Raw genomic sequence first — 25051 nt, forward strand, 5'->3', positions numbered from 1 at the left:
AAAAAAAAAAAAAAAAAAAAAGTCTTTGTCGGTGGCGCTACTTCGATGGATTATGGATAAAAATTGTTCACCGAAGTCTCTAAAATAATAAAACGGAATCCTTCCAAGATTATTAAGTTGTAATGAGATTTGTCTTTGCTCGTGTCTCCACTTATACTCACTTGAAAAATAAGCTCGAAAAATGACGGGTCAATTGCAGGAGGAGAGTTCTGTATTAGGTCGGAGTATTGGTACCTCTAGGGCCGACAACTCTCGACTCCTAAGGATAAATTAATAAATGTCCTTCGAATGAGTGTTAAGTCCAACCTAACTGTTCGGTTTGTCATTTAAAAAAAAAACTCTTATCTTTGTTCGATTTATTTATTTCAATTCTTATATTTTATAAAAATAAAATGTTAGTTTGTAAAATATTTATTTATTTATTCTTAAACGCTACTCAATTTAAATATATAATATATTTTAAATACCCGACTCAACAGGAATAAGTTCATAACTCAATCCAATTTTTACGAATTGAATTGGGTTGATTGAATTTTTTCGAATCATCGAATTTATAATTTATTAAATAATAAAAAAAAGGGAAAAAAAGGGTATGAAATATAATAAAAGGAGATGCAGGTGGGGCAGGATGCTGAAATGGCAGAAATTGATTGGGTATGATGAAGAGAGGCCAATGCTTCTGCGTTTATGTTGGTGGTGAGAAAAGAGGGTGAAAGTGAAGAAATGGTTTCGTAAATTTTGTTTCCTTCTGTTTTTTTCTTTTATTGACTTCACCAAAACGTTTCCCAATTTTTCTTCGCAACCAAACGCACTCACAGCGGCGAAGAACCCACGGGAACGCCTAATTTTTCCCCTTTTTCTTTTTGAATCGAATCGGGCTGTGAGATGAGGAAAACAGGAGGAACCGACAAGAAGAGGGTCAGAAGGCAATCAACTGCTGTTCAAAATGCTGCCAAAGATCCCAATTCCGATACTCCTCCTAGGGTTTGCCTTCGTTTTCCTTCTTACGTCTTCATTTTGCTCTCTAATTTTGTTTTCTGATCTGGGTTTTTGTTGCCTTAAAGAGGGAACCAATGATCGCTTCTGTATGATTCTTTGTTTGATGGCGCATCCTTGCCCCAAATGCGACTTTCTTTGATGTGATTTTGGACATGTTTTGTGAATTGTTCTATTGGGTTCTTGTATTTTTGTGCTTTTGTGAGAAATGATTGGTGGATGTTAAGTTTGTGTTATTTGTCATTTGTGATTTTGAGTTCCTTAATGCTGAAATGTGTGGCGTGTGGCTGGAGGAACGATCGACTCTGGCACCCATTTGTGAGAACGTGCTTGCGAATATTCATTGTGGTTTCTTGTTCAAGAAAGAGAAAAGGAGTGATTGATTTGCATGCATTACAAAAGGGTTTCTGTAGCTTTGTAGTGTAGGCAAGAAGGGCAACTAGAAGTTGAAATTGTAAAAGTAAAAGAGTCTTGGCCTCAATTCATCAGATTTGCTTTCACCTAGACGATGAATTGTTATTTGATTTGATAGCGCTGATGCCATTAGACGCCATTATTTCTTTGCAATGAATATTCTTAGCTTCTTTAGATCGACGAGAAACATCTTGAATGACAGTGTGATGGTTATCAAGAAGAGTGAGAAGGTGATTGTGAGATTCGGTGTTAGTTGGGGAGGAGAACGAAACATTCTATATAAGGGTGTGGAAACCTCTCATTAGCTGATGAGTTTTAAAACTGTGAGGCTGATGGTGATAAGTAACAGGCCAAAGCGGACAATATCTACTAGTGGTGGACTTGAAAATGGTATTAGAGCTGGACACCGGACGATGTGTCAGCGAGGAGGCTGAGCCTCAAAAGGGGGGTGGACACGAGGTAGTGTGCCAGGAAGGATGTTGGATCTTGAAGGGGGTGGATTGGAGAAGGGAACGAGTGCCAGCGAGGATGCTGGGTCCCGAAGGGGGTGGATTGTGAGATACCACGTCAGTTGGGAAGGAGAACGAAACATTCTTTTTAAGGGGGTGGAAACCTCTCATTAGCCTACGCGTTTTAGAACCGTGAGGCTGACGGCGATAGGTAACGCCGTTGGTGGTTTTGCTTACTTTTCTATTTGGTTACAATTTATGAAATAAATGCAGCTGTTCTTTTGTTATTATAGGTAGCTTTGTGTTTGTATGCTCACCAGTTTCTTTTTTTCGTTTTTTTAAATTACGACTTCAAATTTGTTTATTTCATTTTGGTTTTCTTGGCGATCACGAACTATATGTACTTTTAATCTTCAGAAACAAGCTGCAAAGAAGGACGTATTTCAGTTGTTTGCTGAGAAGGTGAGAGACCACAAGGATTTAGAATCAAGGTGGGCCGTTTTACAAGAGACGCGTGTCGAGTATTTCAGAGGCAAGGATTTTGTTAGTTTTTTGAGAAATCATCCAGAGGTGAAGGAAATTCTTGATTCTGATAAGAATTTGGAAACTGAAGATATTGGCAATGCATTGCTAAGTAAGAATCTCTTAGTTCGATGCGATCGTGTGGTGAAAACTGTTCGTCCTGGGAAGAGAAAATTGTCTACATGGCCAGCGCATTTGGAGATATTTCCGGTGTGTCTTTTATGCATTACGTCTTTCTTTTAAAGTTGGAGACTTCCAATATACTCGAATTGTGAACACATTTGTACCTTCCGAGGTTTTGAACGTGCAACTTACTCTTGCAGGATCAGGCGTTCTCTGAACAGGATGCCTTTTTTGCTTGGACATTTGTTAAGCGGCGGCCATTTTGGCAGACACTTCTTTCATTTTGTTGGCCTGTGTTGACTCTTGCAATATGCTTGTTTCCTGTATATCCTCATCAGTGCAAGCTTTTGATACTCTACTCGTGCGCCGGGGTTCTGCTTCTTATACTCTCGCTTCTTTTATGTAGGTCATACAGCACTTTTCATTGGTTTACTTTTGTATCCTGCTTCATTTGCATTCATTTACTATAAATCATTTTGGGAGTGCAGCATGAGGTATCATGGTAGGATGATTTCACAATGTTCTTAGATGTTTCATGCTTATTGGCTATGTTCGATTTACCTATTTTTTATGTTATCATACTTTGAGTATTCGAGTCGTTCCTACGTAGCTTGAGCCTGAGCAATTCGATATCTTGGATTGAGCAAGTTGTTGGAACTGCTTTAGCCTTTACTACAAGTGCCTATGTTGCATTTTATGGGCAGGATTCTTTCTTCCAGGTCCATTGTTACATGTTTTCATTTAATTTTGCAGTGAGGGGAGCAGTATTTGGCATTTTGTATATTCTTGTGGGCAAGCGCATGTGGTTTTTCCCCAATATTCTCGCCGAGGAAGCAACTTTGCGAGAATTGTTCCGTTTTTGGCCAAGTAAAGATGAAGAAGAGAAACCGAAATGGACAACCAGACTTTTCTATGCACTGGTGGCTGTACTGATCATACTACTGATGAGGCATCACGCTCCCGATGAGGCTGCCCGAGCAAGGTTAGTGCCATATCTTTCTAAACTTTGATACCACTAAAGATACTGAGTAAACTTTGCTTTAGCCTTTACTACCAGTGTATGGTTTTGTATAGTCGTATGATGGTAACGATGTTATGAGGCCCTCTCGAACGTGGAAGATCGAAGAAACACATGACTCGAGCATCTGCTCCATTTCATTTCCCATTTTATGAAATATAAATATATGAACAGCAAATACTTTGTGTTTGGTCATGAACTTCGTTTACGCTTGCAGATATCAGAAGCGTGTATCGAATATCATTGATGATGTTCTCGAATGGTCTCCAAGACTTGCTCTTTCTGGGATGATGGAGAAGCAGCAAACAGTGGTCAATGCCACAAATACGAACCCCGACGTGGCGGAGAACCAAACAGGTGATAGTACAGGTCCAGATGCTGTCCCCGACCAACCTGAGGCTGAAATTATCGACAACGTAGAGCATTCTGATCATTATAATCAGGATGGCGATCATACACATCAATAGGTTTGTTCAATCTTTTGTGGAAGAGAACCATGATAAATGTGTTCCTATATGAGCTTTGTTTTAATTTTGATTGTTTAAACACAGTTGGGTTTTGTTACTTATATCCTTTTTTAGGAGTCACAGAAGTTGGTTTATAACCAAACTAAAGTGAGCTTTTCTACTGAATTCTTCCTGATTTATACCACAAGTCATCTGTGACATGTACATGTAAACTTTTCTTTAAAACGCTTCTAGTCAATCATCTCTACTTTTTTTGTGGCAAATCCGATTTTCGTTGTAGATTTCTCGTTCCTCGCCGAGTCTACAGTTCCCTTTTGACTCACAGGGGATAGTATAATGGCTATCAAAGTAAGCATATCTCATCGCAAGATAAGTTTCGATTTTGTCACACGTAAAAAGTACAAATTTTCTTTAAAAAAAACGTTCAGAAATCTAAAAGTCTATCCAGAGTAAGCTTGAATCACAATATATATCCATCCTAAGCCTTATGATTCATTTAGTTTCACTCTATGCACTTAAGTCATCATAAACTCTGTACAATGGAAAAGCAAAAAGAAAAAGAGAGAATGGAATGAAGAAATCCATAGACTTCAAAGAATACTCTGAAGCCATGAGACCCTGCAAGTTGGATATCATTCCACATTCTCTGAGAACAGAACAAAGCCAAGAATGATTTGCCGCCTAGCGCGCTTGCCAGGGATGCAGTACTTACTTCTACAGCCAAGTGATCGAGCCCCATCACGGATTTTGATCGTCGTCGAGGTGGCTGGTGCAGGTTGCTACTCAGAGGCCATGTTCGTCAAGGAGCTTCCATTCTGCTGTTTAGAACCGTCATTTAGATGGCGACCATTCTCATTTACTTCATCAGAATGCATCTCCTTTCCATCAGCTTCGTTTTTCTTGGTGAAACGCCCTCCACTACCCCTTGTCCTTCTTATGGCATGCTGGTGTCTAGACTCATGAAGATATGGCTGTTGAATAAGAAAAGTGAGCAGCATAGCCAAAAATTGAATTCTTGTGTATATTCTAAGCTGAGTTCGAGTTCGAGTAAGTATCTATAACAATTAAGTGGTTGTAACATGCTTAACCATAAGCGTTTGGTATAAATAACTCCTTTGTATCTATAGTTATTAACTAGCTAACTTCTGAGTAGATTGATTGAACTAGTTTAGATAGCAGACAGAACCACAGCAGAACTATTTCATGGCAGTTCAGTGTTATAAGATATTGAACATGGTCCATTACGGTACAACCTAAATCTATATCCCAGGTGTGCTAACCATCAATATTGTGTATTCAGGGCATATAAATCTTGATTTGATGAGTTGTTTAAAAGATTGATCATTATCAAAAAGATACGAAATCCACCTTTCTGGCTTTTATCAACTTCTTCTCAGCCTCGGCTTTTGCTCGCGCTTGCCTTCTCCTCAAAATTCCTTGGTACTGCTTCGCATTCACCAATACGGGGTCTTGTGCTATCTCAATGGGCAATGGCATTCTAGCATGTGGCATTCCGACCATAGGATAGCCCTGTATATGAGAAATATTTGAAGTTACTACCTAGCATTGAGATTTTTGTCATTAAAGTCTTGTACAATGAAAATGTCAGCCCTCTGTGTATTCTGAAGCTATATTGGACACAATAAATTATCACATATAATCAATTTTCTTCTAGGGTTATACAAAAGAAAAACCTTCATTAAAAAATTAAAAGATTGAAGAAGAACAGTGTTAAAATCCCTGCAGACAAACTACACTGTGAGTAACAAGATTTTACGAGAAAATGTAAATTGAGAAGCATTGTTCTTCGAGCCATTCACGATGGGAGAGTATTACGTGTAAAAATACAGGTCCTAATTCAAATCATCAGCATTAACCACTCAACAGTGAGCATAATATTTCATGAACTGTCCACGAAATCGACCCCAGAACCAGAAGTAAAAGCAAAATTTAAACAGATGTATGACAACAAACCAATTGAGTTGGGCAGGTTTGAATGCACAAACACAATTTTTCATGGAGATGGAGCATGATCCTTTTTGAAACCGCCCAAGACCACCGCTAGCAGATATTGTCCTCTTTAGGTTTGCCCTTTCGACATTTCCCTCAAGGTTTTAACGCGTCTACAAGGAAGAGGTTTCCACACCCTTATAAGAAATTTTTCGTTCTCCTCTCCAACCAATGTGGGATCTTACAATCCACTCCTCTCAGGGGCCCAGCGTCCTCATTGGTACATCGCCTGAAGTCTGGCTCTGATACAATTTGTAATAGTCAAACCCATTGCTAGCAAATATTGTTCTTTTTGGGCTTGCCTTTTCGGGATTTCCCTTAAGATTTTAAAATGCGTCTACTCAGAAGAGGTTTCTACACCCTTATAAGGAATGTTTCCTTCCCCTCTCCAACCAATGTGGGAACTCACACTTATGTTCTCGGAATTGAAGTTCCATCTCTTAAGAGGGTCAAAAGCCCTGTTCTGTGTCCTTTGGATTTTAATTTCAACAGCTATGGCAGATGAGCACAGCCAAGTAATGAAAAAGAAGCTAAAACAGTGAAACCACTCACTCGTTGTACGAAATTTGAGTTAATAACATACCAAGGGCTGATGGCCATAAAAAGCCATCATTCCTCCATAAGATGGATCCTGATATGGATTTGACGCACATGCCTGCAATAGTACCACAAAAGCGCGGGAAATTCTTCAGTCATGTAATTATAAAATATAACTTGACCAATTTTTTAATGGAATCTTTAATTTTGGGACTAAAAGCTCGAAAATTGTTAGAACAGCATAAAGCATTTTCTAAGATTGGACAGCAATGGAACATACAATAGAGTGGCCTACAAGTTCGAGTTGTGTCGACTGCATCAGACATTCACCATGCATTACTGGAAAAGTAGATGAAACATGCTGCATCTTCTGAGCAGCCTGTCTGTAATTTCCAGCTGAAATTAGAAGATGCAATTGTTATAAGGGCATATTTGGTGGTTGTTTTGAAAAAAAAACACACAACGGCCACTCTCTTGCTGTATTTATTTCTTCTTAAAATAGTTTCAAAAAATGATCCAGACAGAGTGAACTTTTGAGTCCTAAAGCAAGCCTCCAATTTCATAATAACACCTCTAAAGAAGATAAGATTCAATATTGTCAGGCACAAAACAGAAAAGCTAAAAGACTGTTCAGTACTTTAATGGTTAAGGAGTAATGATGTACCAGAATGTGGAGATCCAGTAGCTTGAACTTCTTTGGAAACATCTTCTTCATCATTGACGTCATTATTAGACACCGACTGGCCATCGTTTGACTCTGAACCACCATTAGCGAATTCAAGAGAAGTTGAACTGGAAGCATTTCCCCCTACCATAGGTAGCGGAATAGGATTGTATCCAATACCACGCCACCAGGGTTCGTAATAGATACTCGTGGACGGAGTACCGTTTGGATCAGATTCAAACTGACTATTGGTTTCGGATTTCGACTGCATGCCTTCAAACCCTTTGAAAAACAAAAGAGCTTCGAGTTCTTAATAACCAGAGTGAATTTTTTTTTGATAACCAATAATTCAAGAAAGCATCCTTTCCTATTCCCAGTTCGACTTGAAGTATTATTCCTTATCAATTGTAATCTAATCTCATCACAATAGGAAGTTGAAAGCTAACACATGTAGTTAGGGAGCTCCTAGACTCATTCAATCTCTTTATTTAGGAAAAATTCCTCTTGTCCCTCCAAGTTCACAAGGTCAAGGAGTAAAAAGTAACTGCAGGAGGCATAAAAGAACATTTCAAACGATGTTCTTCATGATTCAATCCTGTATTGTTACATGTTTCCAATACCTTTGGACAAAAACATAAAGAAAAAATGCTTTTCATGATTCAGTCCAGTGAAATCACATCTTTTCAGTACCTTTTGACCAAACTGTGTTCAACATCCCTTTTGTTTTATGCAATATGTGACTCAGTTTAGTTTTCCTGGACGGCTACACTCTCCCATATGTGACTCAGTTGAAATTTAGGGATTAATGTTCCAAAAATTGATTTAATGATGTAGGGCACCAAGTTGAAGCAACAAAAAGGCATAAAAAGAATACAAAAATGCAGTCAACAAAATACAATCAACCATATCATATCGAAATCTAACTAGGATTTGCTCCAAATGCATTTGGTCCCACCAACAAAAGCAAATCAAACAAAGCTAAACTCAAAACTATCCCAAGTTCAAACTCGAATTAATCGACAAAACCAATAAGACTAACGCAGATCCCGTATTCACAATCAGCTGAACCAAATGAACCAACAAGTAAAACCTGAAAGTTGCATACCCAAACAGTTCGTTTCCAACATCCTAATCTCCTCCTAAGATCCAACAAAACATAGAACCAGTTCATACAAACTTGGTACAAATTAAATTTAACATAACAAAGTAGAACAAATCTCAGGTAATTACACTTAAGTACTGATCCCCTTTCATATAGCGTCTAGGTTTCTTTAAAAAAAGTAGTAACTAAGCACATAACAACTATTTTCCACGCACTAAATTCCCATCAACAGCAAATCAAAATTCGTAAGCTAAACTCTCAATTATTCAACCATCCGATGCAAAAGTGACCTAGGAAGAATCAAGAAACATAAATTTTCAGTTCCTTTATTCATCATCATCTTCAAAATGCTTTATCCAGTTTCAAAGCTGTTACAAAATCTGACACATGATTACCACACAAAAAAAGAATACCCAAAAGAAAAACAGGAATTCTCATCGATAACACATCAATCATCGCCTCCAATTCCCCCAACAATCGCAGAATCAAACCAAATCCCAAAACAATCGATCACCCACAAACCCAAAACCCAAAAGAAGATTTAAAGCCCTAAAACAGTGAATTGCGCGAATACCCTAGAAATCAAAAACCAGATAAACAGCCATAGAAATCCAAAAGAAAAATTGCTTACCGATGGGAATTGGAGCAACGTCGAAATGGAGAAAACAGGAAAATCAAATAGGATCGAAGAGAAAATAGAGAGAATTGTCTGTAATAAATCGAAAAAACAGAGAGTAGAAATTAATCCCTTAAGAAGGTGAATTGAAAAACTCTATGAATTTCCAAAAATGAAAAAATTTCAGCAGCTCAGCCTAAGACTCTGTTTCGACTTTGAAGGTATTTAAATCGCAAAGCTATGGATATGATAATATCACCCACTGTGGGACCTACCAAACCTCTTTCGCCCCTCTCCCTCTGACACGTGGATGCATCCCCTACTCTCCTCCTTTTATTTATTTACTTATTATTATTTTTTTGTACCAGCGGAATCTTTCATTTTTTAAAAAAAGAAATATATTTTTTTTTAATTATTTTTATTCAATCTATTTAATTTTATGTATTATATATAAAATTTAAAATTTTGAAAACTATTCGATATAAAATTTAAAATTTTATGATTTTTAGAAATTATTTTAAAATAATTTAAATTTTTATATCTAATGGGTTATATGTAAATTAAACCATAAAATATTAATATAACAAAATTTAGATTTAATTAAATTTAACAGCATTTTTTTTTATCGTAACTAAAATTTTATTATTAAATGTACTCATTTATTTTTTAAATTTCAAAATATTTATTATTATTGATATAATTTATTGAGATTAATTAATTATAAATCCCTTATTAAAATTTAAAATTTAACAAAATTGAAAATTTGCCCAATTATGAGGCTAAAATTATTGTTTTTTTTAATTAAAACTTATATTAGGATATTATTTAATATGACATTTTAGTTAATTAAAAATATGAATTATTTAAAAGTTGAGAGGGATTAACTCGAAATAAATAAATAAATAAATAGAGCGTTGTGATGGGTGATGGTAATTGTATCAATCCCAGAGAGAGATTGGAACCCACGTCATGCGGTGTTGACTAAACAAATTCTTCCAATACGTGGCACAATAACGTGGACCACTTCACCAAAGAACTGAACGACACCACTAGCCACGTGTCCTTTACTTTATAATAATTTCCATTTTTTTATATTNAAAAAAAAAAAAAAAAAAAAAAAAAAAAAAAAAAAAAAAAAAAAAAAAAAAAAAAAAAGCTCTATGTGGGGTCTAGAGTTATGTATTTCGGGTCGACCTAGCTCGACGATGAAAGCAGCTGACCCAGATCGTGATTAGAAGAGCAGTGAGTGCAAAATTTAGTGTGAGTCATGGTCTTAAATGTTGGATGAAAGTCTCACACGGCTAAGTTAGTGAATGATCATAAGTTTATAATCAAATAATACTATCTCTATTCGTATGAGATCTTTTGGGGAAGCCTAAAGCAAAGTCATGAGACTTTATGCTCGCAGTGGACAATATCATACTATTGTGGAGAGTCGTATTCAACCAACATGGTATCAGAGTCATGCCCTTAAACTTAGCCATGCCAATAGAATCCTCAAATATCGAACAAAAGTATTGTGAGCCTCGAAGCCTTTAAGGCATAGTAAAAAAATGACTAAGACTTTAAAAGAAAAGGAGTTGAGCCTCGATTAAGGGGAGATGTATTTTGTTCGAGGATGAAATGAAAGTCCTGTATCGGCTAATTTAGGGAATGATCATGGGTTTATTATCGAGAAAAAGTGCATGTTTATTTTTTGGAATTTTATTAAAATTTATTTTCAAACTTTTTTTTTAATAATAAATAAAACAAAAAGCTACTAACTAAACAATCTTATCCTTTTAATGGAATTGACAAGCAAATTGGCGGTAGCAAGTTTTAAAATTAAAGTTATCTTTATAATTTATCTTTTTAAAAAAAATAGATTATTTCAATAAATATGAAGTAAATCATTAATAAATTATTTAAAATATTATCATAGAGTATATATAATATATATATTATATGAGTTTTTTTTTTTTTTAATTTTATTTATTTAAATACTATATTACAAACCTAAGATAAAAACTCGAGCCTTGTTAGAAATATTTTAACCACTGAGTTATATTTGGTGAGTAGCGATGTATGTACGAGCCTTCCCGAGCATAAAATTCAACCTATTTTATAGAATAAAGTAAACGAGGACGAAGAAATAAGACAGGTAGGACACGAAAACGACCCTAAATTAATATCGAGTTGCTTTGGATCCTACCTTTGCTTCTTTTAATACAAAACTTTTTAACCACCGCCACTATCTCACCACCTCACACCTCCCCTCCNTGTAACGACCCAGATCCACCGCTAGCAGATATTGTCCTTTTTGAGCTTTTTCTTTCAGGCTTCCCCTCAATGACTCTGCTAAGGAAAGGTTTCCACATNCCTTTCCCACCCACAAAATTAATTAAAAAAATCCATTTTTTTAATTAAAATATAAAAAAATAAAATAAAATATTTTTTTGATTTTTAAATTTATTTGGATTGAGTTATATTATAATTAATTTTAAAATATACCTTTATTAGTAATTTTTTAAAATATATATTAAAATATATTAAAATATTTTAAATTTAAATAAATGACTTAAATAATTCAAACTATCCCAACCCAATAAATGTGATACGGTCCGGTGAGTTTATTATTTAATAAAAGTTGTCTGAGTTTGAATATTTACAATCCGAACAACCAGTTAGATTTAAAAACTGTCTAAACTCGACCCAACTCAATTGTTTATCTCATATGTTCACCAGTGATACGACTATTAACCACAACGTTTTAATCTCGTCCCAAAACCAAATGCTTGGAGGGCAACCTAGGATTCTATGACGGTTATATATATATATATATTTAATTAATTTAAAGGAGAAAAAAATCCATACCCTAAATATAATTAAAGAACAAATTAAACCCATCATGTCACAAATTTTCCTCATTCCAAAGTTGTATATAAAAGGCGAAGGGTATTTGTCGTAAAATGTGGGTCAAATAATTTTAAAACGTTTCAATTTAGACCCTCCCGTTCAATTACATTTCACCATTCTATTTTACAATTCCGTGAAAACCCGTCAACTCTACATCATTTTTTTTTTACTAATTTTGAAACCCGACCGCTAAAATGTCAATCAAAATAGAAAACATACCTACCCACTTTCACATGGATATAAAACATACCATGTGTTCGATGAAGACAGCCTATGCCTATGTCGATGGATATTGATTTTGAAAATTTACCTGCCCTAATAACGGTTCGGTTTCTCTCGTATATACAGTAGTTTAAAAGTGTCGTTTGTATTGTGGTGGTCTCTTCGGTATTTGATATAGTGAAATTTGACCAAAATTTAAACATATTATACCGTTCATAACGAGAAAATACGCACGTAATTGAATCAAACCTTATCGGTTCGAGAGAATTTATTTTCTTAGAGATTCCGAAAAAAAAAAAGAAATGAAAAATGAATGATTGAGAAGCCGCACGAGTAGTTTCATAGGATTCTCTGTCACACTCACAAATGCCCGAAACCCTAAAGCCAAAAAGTAAACCCACACACACCCTCTCTGCTCCTCTTGTCCCCTTTGTTCTTCTTTTTCAACCCTAATTCATGTCTTTTTCCCATTACCTTTCTACGTTTTAAAAAATGTTTCGGCCACAACACTTGTTCGGTTGTGGACTATTCAAAACCGTGTTTGTTTGAAATTATATATTAACGATCAACGTCATCAAATTTGACTTTAGTGGTTATTGTGACACGAGACCCATAAAAAAAAGAACTACTAATTTAGAATATACTAATCATAAACCTAGATCTACCGCTAGCCGATATTATTTTTATTGTGACACGAGACCCAGAAAAAAAAAAAAAGAAGGAACGATCATAAACCCAGATCCACCGCTAGAAGATATTGTCCTCTTTGGACTTTCCCTTCGCCTCAAGGCTTTAAAGTTTCGTCTGCTAGAAGATATTGTCTACCCCCTTCGAGGAACAGCGAGAAGGCTGGCACATTGTCCGGTGTCTGGCTCTGATACCATTTGTAACGACCCAGATCCACCGCTAGCAGATATTGTCCTTTTTGAGCTTTTTCTTTCAGGCTTCCCCTCAATGACTCTGCTAAGGAAAGGTTTCCACATTCTTATAAATGATGTTTTGTTCTCCTCCCCAACCAATGTGGGACATCACATCATCATTCTACATCAAATTTAATACTCTACGAGTTTCAAGCTGACCAACTGATTATAAGTTGTACGCTCAACTTACAAATTAGAAGTTCAAATCTCTAACTTGAGTACTCACCGATATTTTAACAGGTACCCAGAAAGTTTAAATTGATAGCAACATATCACTTCCAAAAATAGGGTTTAAGAAACCTTTTTTTGGATGTCATTTACGTACTTCAGCTTCGTGAAGCNTCGACCCAACTCAATTGTTTATCTCATATGTTCACCAGTGATACGACTATTAACCACAACGTTTTAATCTCGTCCCAAAACCAAATGCTTGGAGGGCAACCTAGGATTCTATGACGGTTATATATATATATATATTTAATTAATTTAAAGGAGAAAAAAATCCATACCCTAAATATAATTAAAGAACAAATTAAACCCATCATGTCACAAATTTTCCTCATTCCAAAGTTGTATATAAAAGGCGAAGGGTATTTGTCGTAAAATGTGGGTCAAATAATTTTANTCCTTCTACTCTCGTGCTTCTTTTCTCAACAATTTAATTCCTTATACGTAAACAAATGCAACAATCGAGTCAAAAACTTTAAGAATCTTATCATAATTACAACACTTAAACGGATCGTGATTAAGCTATCTCGCTCGACGATAGAATATACCGAAAAAGCCAAAATCTTTGGCACTTTACTTTCCTCAAGTTGACTAATTATTCAAAAGCTGATATTACAAACACAAACCCAAAACCAAAACCACACAATTACACACCACTCATGAATAAAAGTTAGAATTATTACATTAAATTATCCCAAAAAATAAACATAGTTCATAGCTAATCTTCGATAATCTCGATCTACGACCCCGATTAGGGGTGATAAGTAAAGTACTAAAGTGATTATAGGAACCACCGACACAAAGATTTTCAGTCCTATGCTCGCCGTGGGCATCGGAATGGTATAATTAATAAATTTTAAGAAAAAAAAGACGTTTACTTCTAAGATTCTATCAACATTTCCCCTGTTTTTGGGGTATGAAAATCTGAAGCNATTTTTTTTTTACTAATTTTGAAACCCGACCGCTAAAATGTCAATCAAAATAGAAAACATACCTACCCACTTTCACATGGATATAAAACATACCATGTGTTCGATGAAGACAGCCTATGCCTATGTCGATGGATATTGATTTTGAAAATTTACCTGCCCTAATAACGGTTCGGTTTCTCTCGTATATACAGTAGTTTAAAAGTGTCGTTTGTATTGTGGTGGTCTCTTCGGTATTTGATATAGTGAAATTTGACCAAAATTTAAACATATTATACCGTTCATAACGAGAAAATACGCACGTAATTGAATCAAACCTTATCGGTTCGAGAGAATTTATTTTCTTAGAGATTCCGAAAAAAAAAAAGAAATGAAAAATGAATGATTGAGAAGCCGCACGAGTAGTTTCATAGGATTCTCTGTCACACTCACAAATGCCCGAAACCCTAAAGCCAAAAAGTAAACCCACACACACCCTCTCTGCTCCTCTTGTCCCCTTTGTTCTTCTTTTTCAACCCTAATTCATGTCTTTTTCCCATTACNGCTAATTTGATTGTGAGAAGAAGAAGAACAGCTCTATATCAGGTGAAGCAAAGAAGGCAATTGGAGAATGCTTTTGCAAAGAACAATTTGAAATGGGCCTCTGTTTTTTTGGAGCTGGTGGGCAAATTTGAATCTCTGGGATCTTAAATCTATCAGCTTTTGGAGTGCTACAGTGTTCAAAATCAGAGCTTGAAGCTTGTTCATCAATGGCAGCCATGGCAGAGGAGCTTGAAGCTGCTGCTTCTTCAATTTCTTCTCTTATTTTACTACTCATTATGATTCTNACCTTTCTACGTTTTAAAAAATGTTTCGGCCACAACACTTGTTCGGTTGTGGACTATTCAAAACCGTGTTTGTTTGAAATTATATATTAACGATCAACGTCATCAAATTTGACTTTAGTGGTTATTGTGACACGAGACCCATAAAAAAAAGAACTACTAATTTAGAATATACTAATCATAAACCTAGATCTACCGCTAGCCGATATTATTTTTATTGTGACACGAGACCCAGAAAAAAAAAAAAAGAAGGAACGATCATAAACCCAGATCCACCGCTAGAAGATATTGTCCTCTTTGGACTTTCCCTTCGCCTCAAGGCTTTAAAGTTTCGTCTGCTAGAAGATATTGTCTACCCCCTTCGAGGAACAGCGAGAAGGCTGGCACATTGTCCGGTGTCTGGCTCTGATACCATTTGTAACGACCCAGATCCACCGCTAGCAGATATTGTCCTTTTTGAGCTTTTTCTTTCAGGCTTCCCCTCAATGACTCTGCTAAGGAAAGGTTTCCACATTCTTATAAATGATGTTTTGTTCTCCTCCCCAACCAATGTGGGACATCACATCATCATTCTACATCAAATTTAATACTCTACGAGTTTCAAGCTGACCAACTGATTATAAGTTGTACGCTCAACTTACAAATTAGAAGTTCAAATCTCTAACTTGAGTACTCACCGATATTTTAACAGGTACCCAGAAAGTTTAAATTGATAGCAACATATCACTTCCAAAAATAGGGTTTAAGAAACCTTTTTTTGGATGTCATTTACGTACTTCAGCTTCGTGAAGCATCAAGAACACGACCACACAAAATGGGTTTTAATTCTACTCTCGTGCTTCTTTTCTCAACAATTTAATTCCTTCTACTCTCGTGCTTCTTTTCTCAACAATTTAATTCCTTCTACTCTCGTGCTTCTTTTCTCAACAATTTAATTCCTTATACGTAAACAAATGCAACAATCGAGTCAAAAACTTTAAGAATCTTATCATAATTACAACACTTAAACGGATCGTGATTAAGCTATCTCGCTCGACGATAGAATATACCGAAAAAGCCAAAATCTTTGGCACTTTACTTTCCTCAAGTTGACTAATTATTCAAAAGCTGATATTACAAACACAAACCCAAAACCAAAACCACACAATTACACACCACTCATGAATAAAAGTTAGAATTATTACATTAAATTATCCCAAAAAATAAACATAGTTCATAGCTAATCTTCGATAATCTCGATCTACGACCCCGATTAGGGGTGATAAGTAAAGTACTAAAGTGATTATAGGAACCACCGACACAAAGATTTTCAGTCCTATGCTCGCCGTGGGCATCGGAATGGTATAATTAATAAATTTTAAGAAAAAAAAGACGTTTACTTCTAAGATTCTATCAACATTTCCCCTGTTTTTGGGGTATGAAAATCTGAAGCTAATTTGATTGTGAGAAGAAGAAGAACAGCTCTATATCAGGTGAAGCAAAGAAGGCAATTGGAGAATGCTTTTGCAAAGAACAATTTGAAATGGGCCTCTGTTTTTTTGGAGCTGGTGGGCAAATTTGAATCTCTGGGATCTTAAATCTATCAGCTTTTGGAGTGCTACAGTGTTCAAAATCAGAGCTTGAAGCTTGTTCATCAATGGCAGCCATGGCAGAGGAGCTTGAAGCTGCTGCTTCTTCAATTTCTTCTCTTATTTTACTACTCATTATGATTCTTCTTCTTCTTCTTCTTCTTCCGCCATTGTTGGTGCTGTTCTTGAGCTTCTTCTTCGTCTTCTTCAATGGAGGTGTTGGGTTTGTTCCTCTTCTTGTTCTTCCTCCTTTGGAAGCCATGGATTTACAGAGCTTCTGGGATTTCTTGCTCTGTTTCTTCTCAAAATGCTTCCTTTTTGTGAGGTTCGTCAAGAACAGAAGGTTATGGAGAAACCCTTTTGAGGAAATTGAGAGATTTTGATGGGAAGAAAGACGCCATTGAAGGACTCTGGTTTGAGCTTGAGTTGCAGGTTTTGAGGTCTATGGAGATGGAGAAGAAGAAGAAGAAGAGAGAGTTTATAAGTGGAGGGATTTGTTATATAGTGAAGGGAGGGAAAACAGAGCACATCTTTGCTTTATGTCATATTTTCAAATGTGTTATCATACTTTTTTTTTTTTCTTTTTTTTTTTTAATAATTAATTTTATAAAAGATAATACCGTGTGTTCTCGATAGTGATGTTCATTTAACCGTACGGACCTACGGCGCTACTTCTGAATGTTAGACGAACACAACTCTCCACATGGTATGATATTGTCCACTTTAAGCATAAACTCTCATAAATTTGCTCTGTGCTCCTCCAAAAGGCCTCATTCCAATTCATCATCCAACACCTCCCCTTAATCGAGACTCGACTCCTATTTCTTTCGAAGTCTTGCCTTCGAGGAGCTCGACTCATTTTCTTTTGGAGTCTTTTGTTCGACATTTGAAGATTTACCAATCTATTGACAAGACTAAGTTTAAGTGATGGGTCTGATACGATGTTAGGTGGTATGATATTGTCCAGAGAATAAGCTCTCATAACTTCGCTTTGGGCTTCCCAAAATGCCTCATTCCAATTCATCATCCAACACTGAACGAAGTGAAAGTTACTCATTTAAATGAAAAATAAAAGAGGGAGCAAAGAGATTTTTCATTATTAGCTAAACGGGGACGGAACTAGGGATGAAGACTATATTTCCTGTCCTAACCCCGCTCACTTTTTATAGATTAGAGATGTCAACGAGCGCAGGGGCGAGGACGAGAGAGTCTTCCCTGTTCCCTTCTCGGTCTCCACCTCCTATTGCAATTTCCATTATCGTAAAATTTTTCATTTATTTTTTTACGGCGGATTTCCCATAAAAAATTCACGAAAATTGAATTCTCCACTAATTTATCGTGTATATATATATTATCAATCAAAAGGTAGTAATAGATTTTCTTTTTAAAAAATTATTATATTATTTTGTAATTATTATTTTTTAAATATTAAATTAGAAATATATATATTTTTAAAAGTGAAGGTATCCAATGAAAATATATTAAATTTTTATTCGATAAGGCACTATGGACGGTTTGGCAGGTAGCAAAAAAATGTGATTGGTTAAAATATTTATTTAATGCTCAAAATTAAATATAAAAAATTGAGAAATTGATTATTAAAATTAAATATTAAATTAAAGCCTATTATTTCAACATTATTATTTTAATCCCAACATAGCCTTTAGATTCATGCCAAGATTCCTCCACGATCATTTAGAATCTATTTTTGGGTTTGAATTATTTTTATTTTATTTTATTTTAATTTCTAAATTGTCTATTATATTTTAAAAAATAATTGACGTCATAATTTAGTTAATATTTATTATTATTTTTATTAAATTCGTTTAACATAGAATAATTTAGCTACTATTGCGACCGGTGGCCTACTGAGGGTTGTAAGGCTTGTAGCGTTGAACCATCTAAACTAGTCACATTAAGGGTATTTATATAATTTGAGAATTCAACTCATCGGGACTACCCAACTAGGTTGGGTTGAAAANGGTGACGTGGCTTCTTCGCCATCTCTACATAACTATCCAAACCCCACCAACTTGAAAATAGGTTACAATCCAATCCAACTCTACCCAGTTCCTACTTTTAAGATTAATATAAAAATTAAAAATATTTGACATTGTAACTGATATTAGTGATGCATTGGGATGATAGTTGAGATTTATGAGATTTTAGTTATTAATGTAATATGCACTCTGAGTAATTAGAATTTTTTAAATAATAAAAAAGAAAAAGAACAACCCGACACACAACCGAGCCCAGCTAAAAAAATTTTGAGTTGGTCCTAAGGATCTCCTCAACCCAACTCGACCTATGTACACTCTAAGTCACACAGTATAGCACATTGAAATGAATTTCGTAAACTTCACACCCACGTCGTGATCGTTTACTCTCGTGCACTTTGATCTTACGTCCCCTCCAATTAGATTGCACAAACAAAAGCTTCAACAATTATGGTAAACAAATTCAAATAAACATCATTGATTCAACTCCAAGAAAGGGTTTAGTTTACAAAGATTATTGAGCAACCATGAGTGTTCATTATCCACAAAGCTGGGATCATTCAACTTAGAAAACCCACCAAATTGGATGAATTAGATGATTTTTCTTGTTAAATACTGAAAGCTTTTAGGGATGGAAAATTTTGGGCCTCACCAAAATGTAAGGTTAAGATTCATTCAACTTCATTTCCTCCTCCCCCTCACCTCTTCCAGCCTCCCGCCATTGCCCAAGAACACTCTACGACTTCTAATCTCCAAATTCCTTCGAAACCCATTTCGAATCTCTGGCTGTAAATTCAGTGGTTCGATCTTGTTTTTCGAATCGATTCACTACGAGGGGTCGAATTTGATTGTGAAACGATGGTGAGAGGTTTATCTGTTGTGGGTTCATCGGTGGTGGACTCGCATACTTCCCCTTGTTTGTGTTTGGATGTTCTGCCCACAACGAGTATCAATCTCAAAAGTAGTGGGGATTTTGTAATGAGAAAGCATTCAATGGGTCGAAAGCGTTTGCCCAAACCAAAACACTTCGATCTAAGCAGCTCGTTCGTTGATGCTGGACGGGAATGGCTGGTCTCGGCGGATATGATAAACAGGAGTTCAAGGAAGCAGCACAAGAACAGAAGACTTGTGGTGATTGATGAACTTGGAGGGCAGTATGAAGATACCTTTGATGATGTTAAAATGGTAAGAAATGTGAATTTGAAAAGGATTGTTCATCTGTTTACTGAAAGAGAGATAGGGTTATAAGCATGTTTTGAGATAGTTTCTTGAGGAGTGAAATGTATGTAGCTAAATGAACGTTTTAACTCTGATTCAAATGTGATTTGACTGCTTGGTTCTTGCTTCCTGCACAAAATCTTGTAGTTTCTGTAGGATTTGGAGTATTTTTCATGTTGATAAGACATGTTTTTGGGTACTTTTGGAGATTATGGTTCTTGGAAGGCTTCATTTTAGGTTCAAAATGATTTGGATATGCCAAAAAGTCTTGGAAATTCATGTTTCTTTCTAGTTTCTTGATTCGTACTATGTCCATAAACATTAATGATATAGGACAACGCAATGATTCATGTCCTAAGATGTTCATGGTGGCTCTATGCGTAGAAAAATTATGGGAAATTGTGAATATCCTCTCTTCCAAAGGATCATGTGAATATTTGCTTGTGAGATCCTACATTGGTTGGAGAGGGGAACGAAGCATTTCTTATAAGATGTGGAAACTTCTCCCTAGTGGATGCGGTTTAAAACCTTGAGGGGAAGTCCGGAAGGAAAAGCCCAAAGAGGACAATATTTGCTAGCGGTGGGCTTGGGCTATTACAAATGGTATTAGAGCCAGATACCGAGCAGTGTGCCAACGAGGACTCTGGGCCCCCAAGGGGGTGGATTGTGAGACCTCACATTTGTTGGAGACGGGAACGAAACATTCCTTATAAGATGTGGAAACCTCTCCCTAGTGGATGCGGTTTAAAACCTTGAGGGGAAGCCTGCAAGGAAAAGCTCGAAGAGGACAATATCTGCTAGCGGTGGTTGAGCTGTTACAAATGGTATTAGAGCCAGATACCGAGCAGTGTGCCAACGAGGACTCTGGGCCCCCAAGGGGGTGGATTGTGAGACCTCACATTTGTTGGAGACGGGAACGAAACATTCCTTATAAGATGTGGAAACCTCTCCCTAGTGGATGCGGTTTAAAACCTTGAGGGGAAGCCTGCAAGGAAAAGCTCGAAGAGGACAATATCTGCTAGCGGTGGTTGAGCTGTTACAAATGGTATTAGAGCCAGATACCGAGCAGTGTGCCAGTGAGGACTCTGGGCCCCCAAGGGGGTGGATTGTGAGACCTCACATTTGTTGGAGACGGGAACGAAGCATTCCTTATAAGATGTGGAAACCTCTCCCTAGTGGACGCGTTTTAAAATCTTGAGGGGAAGCCCGAGAGGAAAAGTCCAAAGAGGACAATATCTGCTAGCAGTAGGCTTGGCAACAAATGGTATCAGAGACAGACATCGAGCGGTGTGCTAGCGAGGACACTGGGCTCCTAAGGGAGTGGATTGTGAGACCTCACATTGGTTGGAGAGAGAAACGAAGCATTCCTTATAAGATGTGGAAACCTCTCCCTAGTGGAAGCGTTCTAAAACCTTGAGGGGAAGCCCAGAAAGAAAAGCTCATAAAAGACAATATCTAATAGCGGTGGGCTTAGCTGTTACATTGCTAGTGAGTCGAGGGAGTTGGCCTACATTCACATAGCAACTCTATAAAGGACCTAATATTATGATAGCTTTTAGTACACCTGCTACCATTTTGACTGCCCAACCACCAATATAGTTTCAAGGTAAGGAATAGCATGTCACACTGGAATCACTACAATCTAGATGGGTTTTCGATTTTGCTTGTAGTCGTCGTCTTTTAGCTTTAGTGGTCGACCTTCACTTCCTACACACACGCGTCCATCAAAATACCTCATTGGTTCTGCATGAAGCCAAGCCAACACATACAATAGGCGAAGTAATGACCCCCATTTCATAGCACCTAGGGAACGCAAGTTTGATTGAGGATTGGAGACGAGAGGTGGAAAAAAAGGCTCGAGATGGATTTATGAGTCAATACAGTCATAACCACACTGTCACTCGAAAGCCAGCAGGTCGATACATATGCTTGAGACTTAAGTTTTCCATTAATTTTATACTAATTAAGCTCTGCATTTTCAAATTATTGGTTGATAATACATCATTTTTTATTATAATTTTCTTGTTTTATCCAGTTTCTTGAGCTTTATCTTTCTCCTTTTCCCACCCTTTGAATTGACTGAGACTTCTATGAATGCAGCAAATACTTAACTATTTTACATACAAGGCTGTGAGGACTGTTATGAACCAACTGTATGAAATGAACCCTCCTACTTACAGGTGGCTTTATGAGTAAGTGCTATCTCCATTTCTTCTGGTTTAGTCATTTTTCAAGCTGAATTCGAGTCGTTTAGTTCAAAGCTTCGAAAACGATTATGAACTTTTGCTTAAATATTTGAGTTTAGCTGTGAAAGTATGGTCGTGCCCTTTAATTTTGATCCAAGTTTTTGTTCTTTCAACAGTTTCGTCTTGTCTAACAAGCCATCAGATGGAAAACATTTCATTCGCACACTTGTAAAGGTACTTAAAATCTACACCTATTTCAAGACTTGGATAGTGTTTAGTAGTGTGGAGAAGCAAAACCTGCATTACTCTATGCTTAGAACATGCTTTCACTGTTGGTTTAAGACTCGACTTGTTCTAGAGATCTCATGTTGAACATGGCTTTACTTTTGAGCATTTGGCTATGTTTAGTTGTGAGATCCCACGTCGGTTGGAGAGGAGAACGAAATGTTCCTTATATGTGGAAACCTCTCCCTAGTAGACACGTTTGAAAACATGAGGCCGACGGTAATATGTAACGGGCAAAAACAGATAATATCTACTAGCGGTGGGCTTGGGCTGTTACAAATAGTATTAGAGCTAGACACTGGGCGGTGTGCCAACGAAAACCTTGGGCCCTCAAAAGGGTGGATTGTGAGATCTCACATCGGTTGGAGAGGAGAACAAAACATTCCTTATAAAGCTTGATACGAGTTACCAATACGAGAACTTCTATACCTATAGAGTTTTTGAAGGAACAATACTACCACTAATAAATCTGGAGTGCACAATGTATCTTAACATTATCAAGTAATACACTTGGAACATTTGCTGACAAATTAAAAGTGGGGAAAATAGCTAAAGTCGTTCGAATACAAAGATTTAAGGTCATTCACGGTGTCTCGAGCCGAGCCTAAAGGGTTTCGCTGCATCTGAATCATTGAGTTCCTAATTGACAGGAAAGACAGGATCTTGCTGAAAGAGTAATGATCACACGTCTACATCTGTATGGCAAATGGGTGAAGGTATTACTATTGGTGTAATATTCCTTTGTGGGAAGACCATCATTTATATGGATGAAAACTATAAGTTTGCAAACAATTATTTCTTCTATGGTGTAGAAATGTAACCATGCTGAAATATACCAAGAGATCTCGAACGAAAATGTGGAATTGATGCGTGAACGCCTTATGGAGACTGTTATATGGCCTTCTGATGACACCAACACAGAGAAGATTGGGTAAAGAACATGCGTAGTTTCGAGTTCTCTCTCCCTTGTCGTCGATCCTTCATGATGCAGTCGTTTTTTTGTTGAAGATGTGTATGCAGTCAGTCATTGTATTGTGTAAGATGTATAGATATTTAGCCTCCATTTTAGTTGTTCTGAAGATAAAATGTAGCTGGGGTTTTCTCATAACGAATGCTTCTATTTCTATTACATGCATATCTCGGATGAGAGGAGCCAGAATGAGCTAATAATGTGCAATTTACTTGTTCTTTCTTGATTTTTCCCACTCCTGGTTCTGTTTGTTTGCACAACCTGTAGTCAGCGGATCTTCAAAAACGAGCAACCATTGGATTGATTGTTTTGAATCGGCTACGCTCGAGGCATCTCAATGGTGAGTTAAGCATGATACTGATACAACATAACTTTTCTCGAGTTAGTAGCGACAGGGCAAAACGAACAGATTATTCAAGCAAGAGATAGAAAACAGATCATGAGTAAAATGTTCTTGAGCTTGACCAGTAATGAATAAAATGTAATGGTTTTCAGCTCTTAATGATCAAAGGAAACCTTGTCACTTTGTGTACATATACCATGGAGATCAATTCAACTGTTAAATGTACTATGAACCTAAGGCTTTGCATCTTTGTACACTTTGTAAAACAGGTTGGAACGCAAGCAATCTGGTTTGACTGAAGCGCATCCCTTCCTCCTGGATCACAGAATAATGATGGTTCTGCTGCTAAAAACCACATACATTAGGGATAAATATGGATCTACACCACGTAGACACTCCAAAGCTTTGCTCAATTTAAACACCTGTTCTAAAATACCAATTATAAAGTTCAGCACAAAAGACTGATTCATGTGATTCTCTCAATTTGTTTATATAAACTGGTATTGATAGAACATATATCATATTGATCAACTATGTTCAAATGCACACTAATTAAATTGGACACAAAACAAGATTAGGAGGAAATGAAGTATAGTGGTGGATTTGGAGCATGGCATAGCAGCAATACTTGGAAGTTTGTATCTGTTTGAAGGAAAGAAGACATCTGCATGAATTGAATTACTCTCCTTGGATGCTTGAATAATATAAACCATCCTTGAAAAGGTACAACTTAGCCAAACAATCATTCATTTAGGTTTCGTTGTTTTTCCTTCAAAAAGCTTAAGGTTATATTTCTCTGAAAAAGAAAGTTTCTGGGTCTTGGTGAACGTTGGAGCAAGGTATGAAAGCGACAATTTGTAGCCTATATATGAAACCCTTCGAGCAGAACAGTAATAACAACGAAATTGTTTATAGGCAATATTTACGAGTCTTATATTATGCCTTCAAGCCAAACTAACCGTATGATCATTTGAGAGATACCAAAAGAAGAAAAGAAGAATTTAGGAGAGAGAGATCAAAATTCCCACCAATAGAGGCTGGAATGCATCCAAAAGTTAAGATTTTTATGGGTAACCTGTAAGGTCAAGAGCCGCCCGTGGAATATACTGGATGGCGCAACAAGCTTTCATGTCCTGCAAAAGGCAATCATGAGCAGAAGCAGAAATTTGGTAGGTTAGAGCTCATATTTTGGTCATATTATATACTTCAAAAGTAGATTATCTGTGACATCTAAATAAAAAAAAAATAAGTAGCATTTAGTTCAATTGGACTTTTGGGAAAGGAAAAAACAGAAGTGAACTAATAAGATTCAAACATACCAAATGGATCAAAGCCGCCAACAAAAAGCTCAATAATATCCAACAGAAATAGTGGATCAAAAACAAAGCTGCAAGCAGCGCTCTTCTTTTCTTGGGTTTTGATGATGGGAAAATTTACAATGTAATACCATCACCAAAAGCTATTAGCTGTCCAAGCACGGTTCTCACACGGAACTGCAAAGGAGAAAAGACAGGTTATTAGGGTAATACATAAAGGGGAAGGGGGGGG

The 25051-nt window shown here is 36.5% G+C and overlaps 5 protein-coding genes across 9 annotated transcripts in view; 2 read left to right on the forward strand and 3 right to left on the reverse strand.

The window, feature by feature from the left end:
* Positions 1–738: 738 nt before the first annotated feature.
* On the forward strand, positions 739–4252 carry LOC111793001. The gene is made up of 5 exons (XM_023674658.1): positions 739–984; positions 2277–2591; positions 2705–2906; positions 3258–3486; positions 3740–4252. The coding sequence occupies exons 1-5, from the start codon at positions 886–888 to the stop codon at positions 3987–3989; spliced, it is 1095 nt and encodes a 364-aa protein (XP_023530426.1). The 5' UTR covers positions 739–885; the 3' UTR covers positions 3990–4252.
* Positions 4253–4348: 96 nt separating this feature from the next.
* Positions 4349–9107, reverse strand: LOC111793002 (nuclear transcription factor Y subunit A-1-like). Of its 2 annotated transcripts, none has more exons than XM_023674661.1 (6): positions 8934–9107; positions 7201–7482; positions 6832–6932; positions 6583–6654; positions 5358–5519; positions 4349–4960 (listed from the first exon to the last, which is right to left on the reverse strand). In XM_023674661.1, the coding sequence occupies exons 2-6, from the start codon at positions 7469–7471 to the stop codon at positions 4769–4771; spliced, it is 798 nt and encodes a 265-aa protein (XP_023530429.1). In that variant the 5' UTR covers positions 7472–7482; positions 8934–9107; the 3' UTR covers positions 4349–4768. The 2 variants fall into 2 exon arrangements, with proteins under 2 accessions (XP_023530429.1, XP_023530428.1); XM_023674660.1 differs by having other exon boundaries at positions 6817–6932; positions 8934–9106.
* A 7260-nt stretch (positions 9108–16367) lies between these two features.
* LOC111792957 (cyclin-dependent protein kinase inhibitor SMR9-like) lies at positions 16368–16766 on the reverse strand. Its single transcript, XM_023674590.1, has one exon. The coding sequence runs from the start codon at positions 16764–16766 to the stop codon at positions 16368–16370; it is 399 nt and encodes a 132-aa protein (XP_023530358.1).
* Positions 16767–19293: 2527 nt separating this feature from the next.
* On the forward strand, positions 19294–23367 carry LOC111792937 (chaperonin-like RbcX protein 2, chloroplastic). Its single transcript, XM_023674569.1, has 5 exons — positions 19294–19686; positions 21820–21911; positions 22082–22139; positions 22841–22906; positions 23003–23367. Exons 1-5 carry the CDS (start codon positions 19360–19362, stop codon positions 23123–23125), a joined length of 666 nt encoding a protein of 221 aa, XP_023530337.1. The 5' UTR covers positions 19294–19359; the 3' UTR covers positions 23126–23367.
* Positions 22655–25051, reverse strand: part of LOC111792936 (uncharacterized protein C26H5.04-like) — an 8499-nt gene continuing 6102 nt past the window's right edge. For 2 of the 4 annotated variants that reach the window (XM_023674565.1, XM_023674568.1), the window contains 2 exons: positions 24823–24996; positions 23601–24636 (listed from right to left, as the gene is read on the reverse strand). In XM_023674565.1, coding sequence (XP_023530333.1) covers positions 24937–24996 — 60 coding nt within the window. In that variant the 3' untranslated portion in view covers positions 23601–24636; positions 24823–24936. Of the gene's footprint in view, positions 23518–23597; positions 24637–24822; positions 24997–25051 lie in introns of those variants that run through there. The other 2 variants (XM_023674567.1, XM_023674566.1) reach the window with 2 other exon arrangements.

The sequence above is a fragment of the Cucurbita pepo genome, chromosome LG04 (genome assembly GCF_002806865.2).
Source record: "Cucurbita pepo subsp. pepo cultivar mu-cu-16 chromosome LG04, ASM280686v2, whole genome shotgun sequence".
NCBI lineage: Eukaryota > Viridiplantae > Streptophyta > Magnoliopsida > Cucurbitales > Cucurbitaceae > Cucurbita > Cucurbita pepo.

Coding starts and splice junctions, on each gene's coding strand:
- LOC111793001 (XM_023674658.1), top strand. CDS start 886: ATGAGGAAAACAGGAGGAACCGACAAGAAGAGGGTCAGAAGGCAATCA. Junction 2,592..2,704: donor CGCATTTGGAGATATTTCCG/GTGTGTCTTTTA, acceptor TTACTCTTGCAG/GATCAGGCGTTCTCTGAACA. Junction 3,487..3,739: donor GATGAGGCTGCCCGAGCAAG/GTTAGTGCCATA, acceptor TTACGCTTGCAG/ATATCAGAAGCGTGTATCGA.
- LOC111793002 (XM_023674660.1), bottom strand. CDS start 7,471: ATGCAGTCGAAATCCGAAACCAATAGTCAGTTTGAATCTGATCCAAAC. Junction 5,520..6,582: donor TTTATGGCCATCAGCCCTTG/GTATGTTATTAA, acceptor TCTCATATACAG/GGCTATCCTATGGTCGGAAT. Junction 4,961..5,357: donor AGTTGATAAAAGCCAGAAAG/GTGGATTTCGTA, acceptor CTTATTCAACAG/CCATATCTTCATGAGTCTAG.
- LOC111792957 (XM_023674590.1), bottom strand. CDS start 16,766: ATGGCTTCCAAAGGAGGAAGAACAAGAAGAGGAACAAACCCAACACCT.
- LOC111792937 (XM_023674569.1), top strand. CDS start 19,360: ATGGTGAGAGGTTTATCTGTTGTGGGTTCATCGGTGGTGGACTCGCAT. Junction 21,912..22,081: donor ACTTACAGGTGGCTTTATGA/GTAAGTGCTATC, acceptor TTCTTTCAACAG/TTTCGTCTTGTCTAACAAGC. Junction 22,140..22,840: donor TCATTCGCACACTTGTAAAG/GTACTTAAAATC, acceptor CCTAATTGACAG/GAAAGACAGGATCTTGCTGA.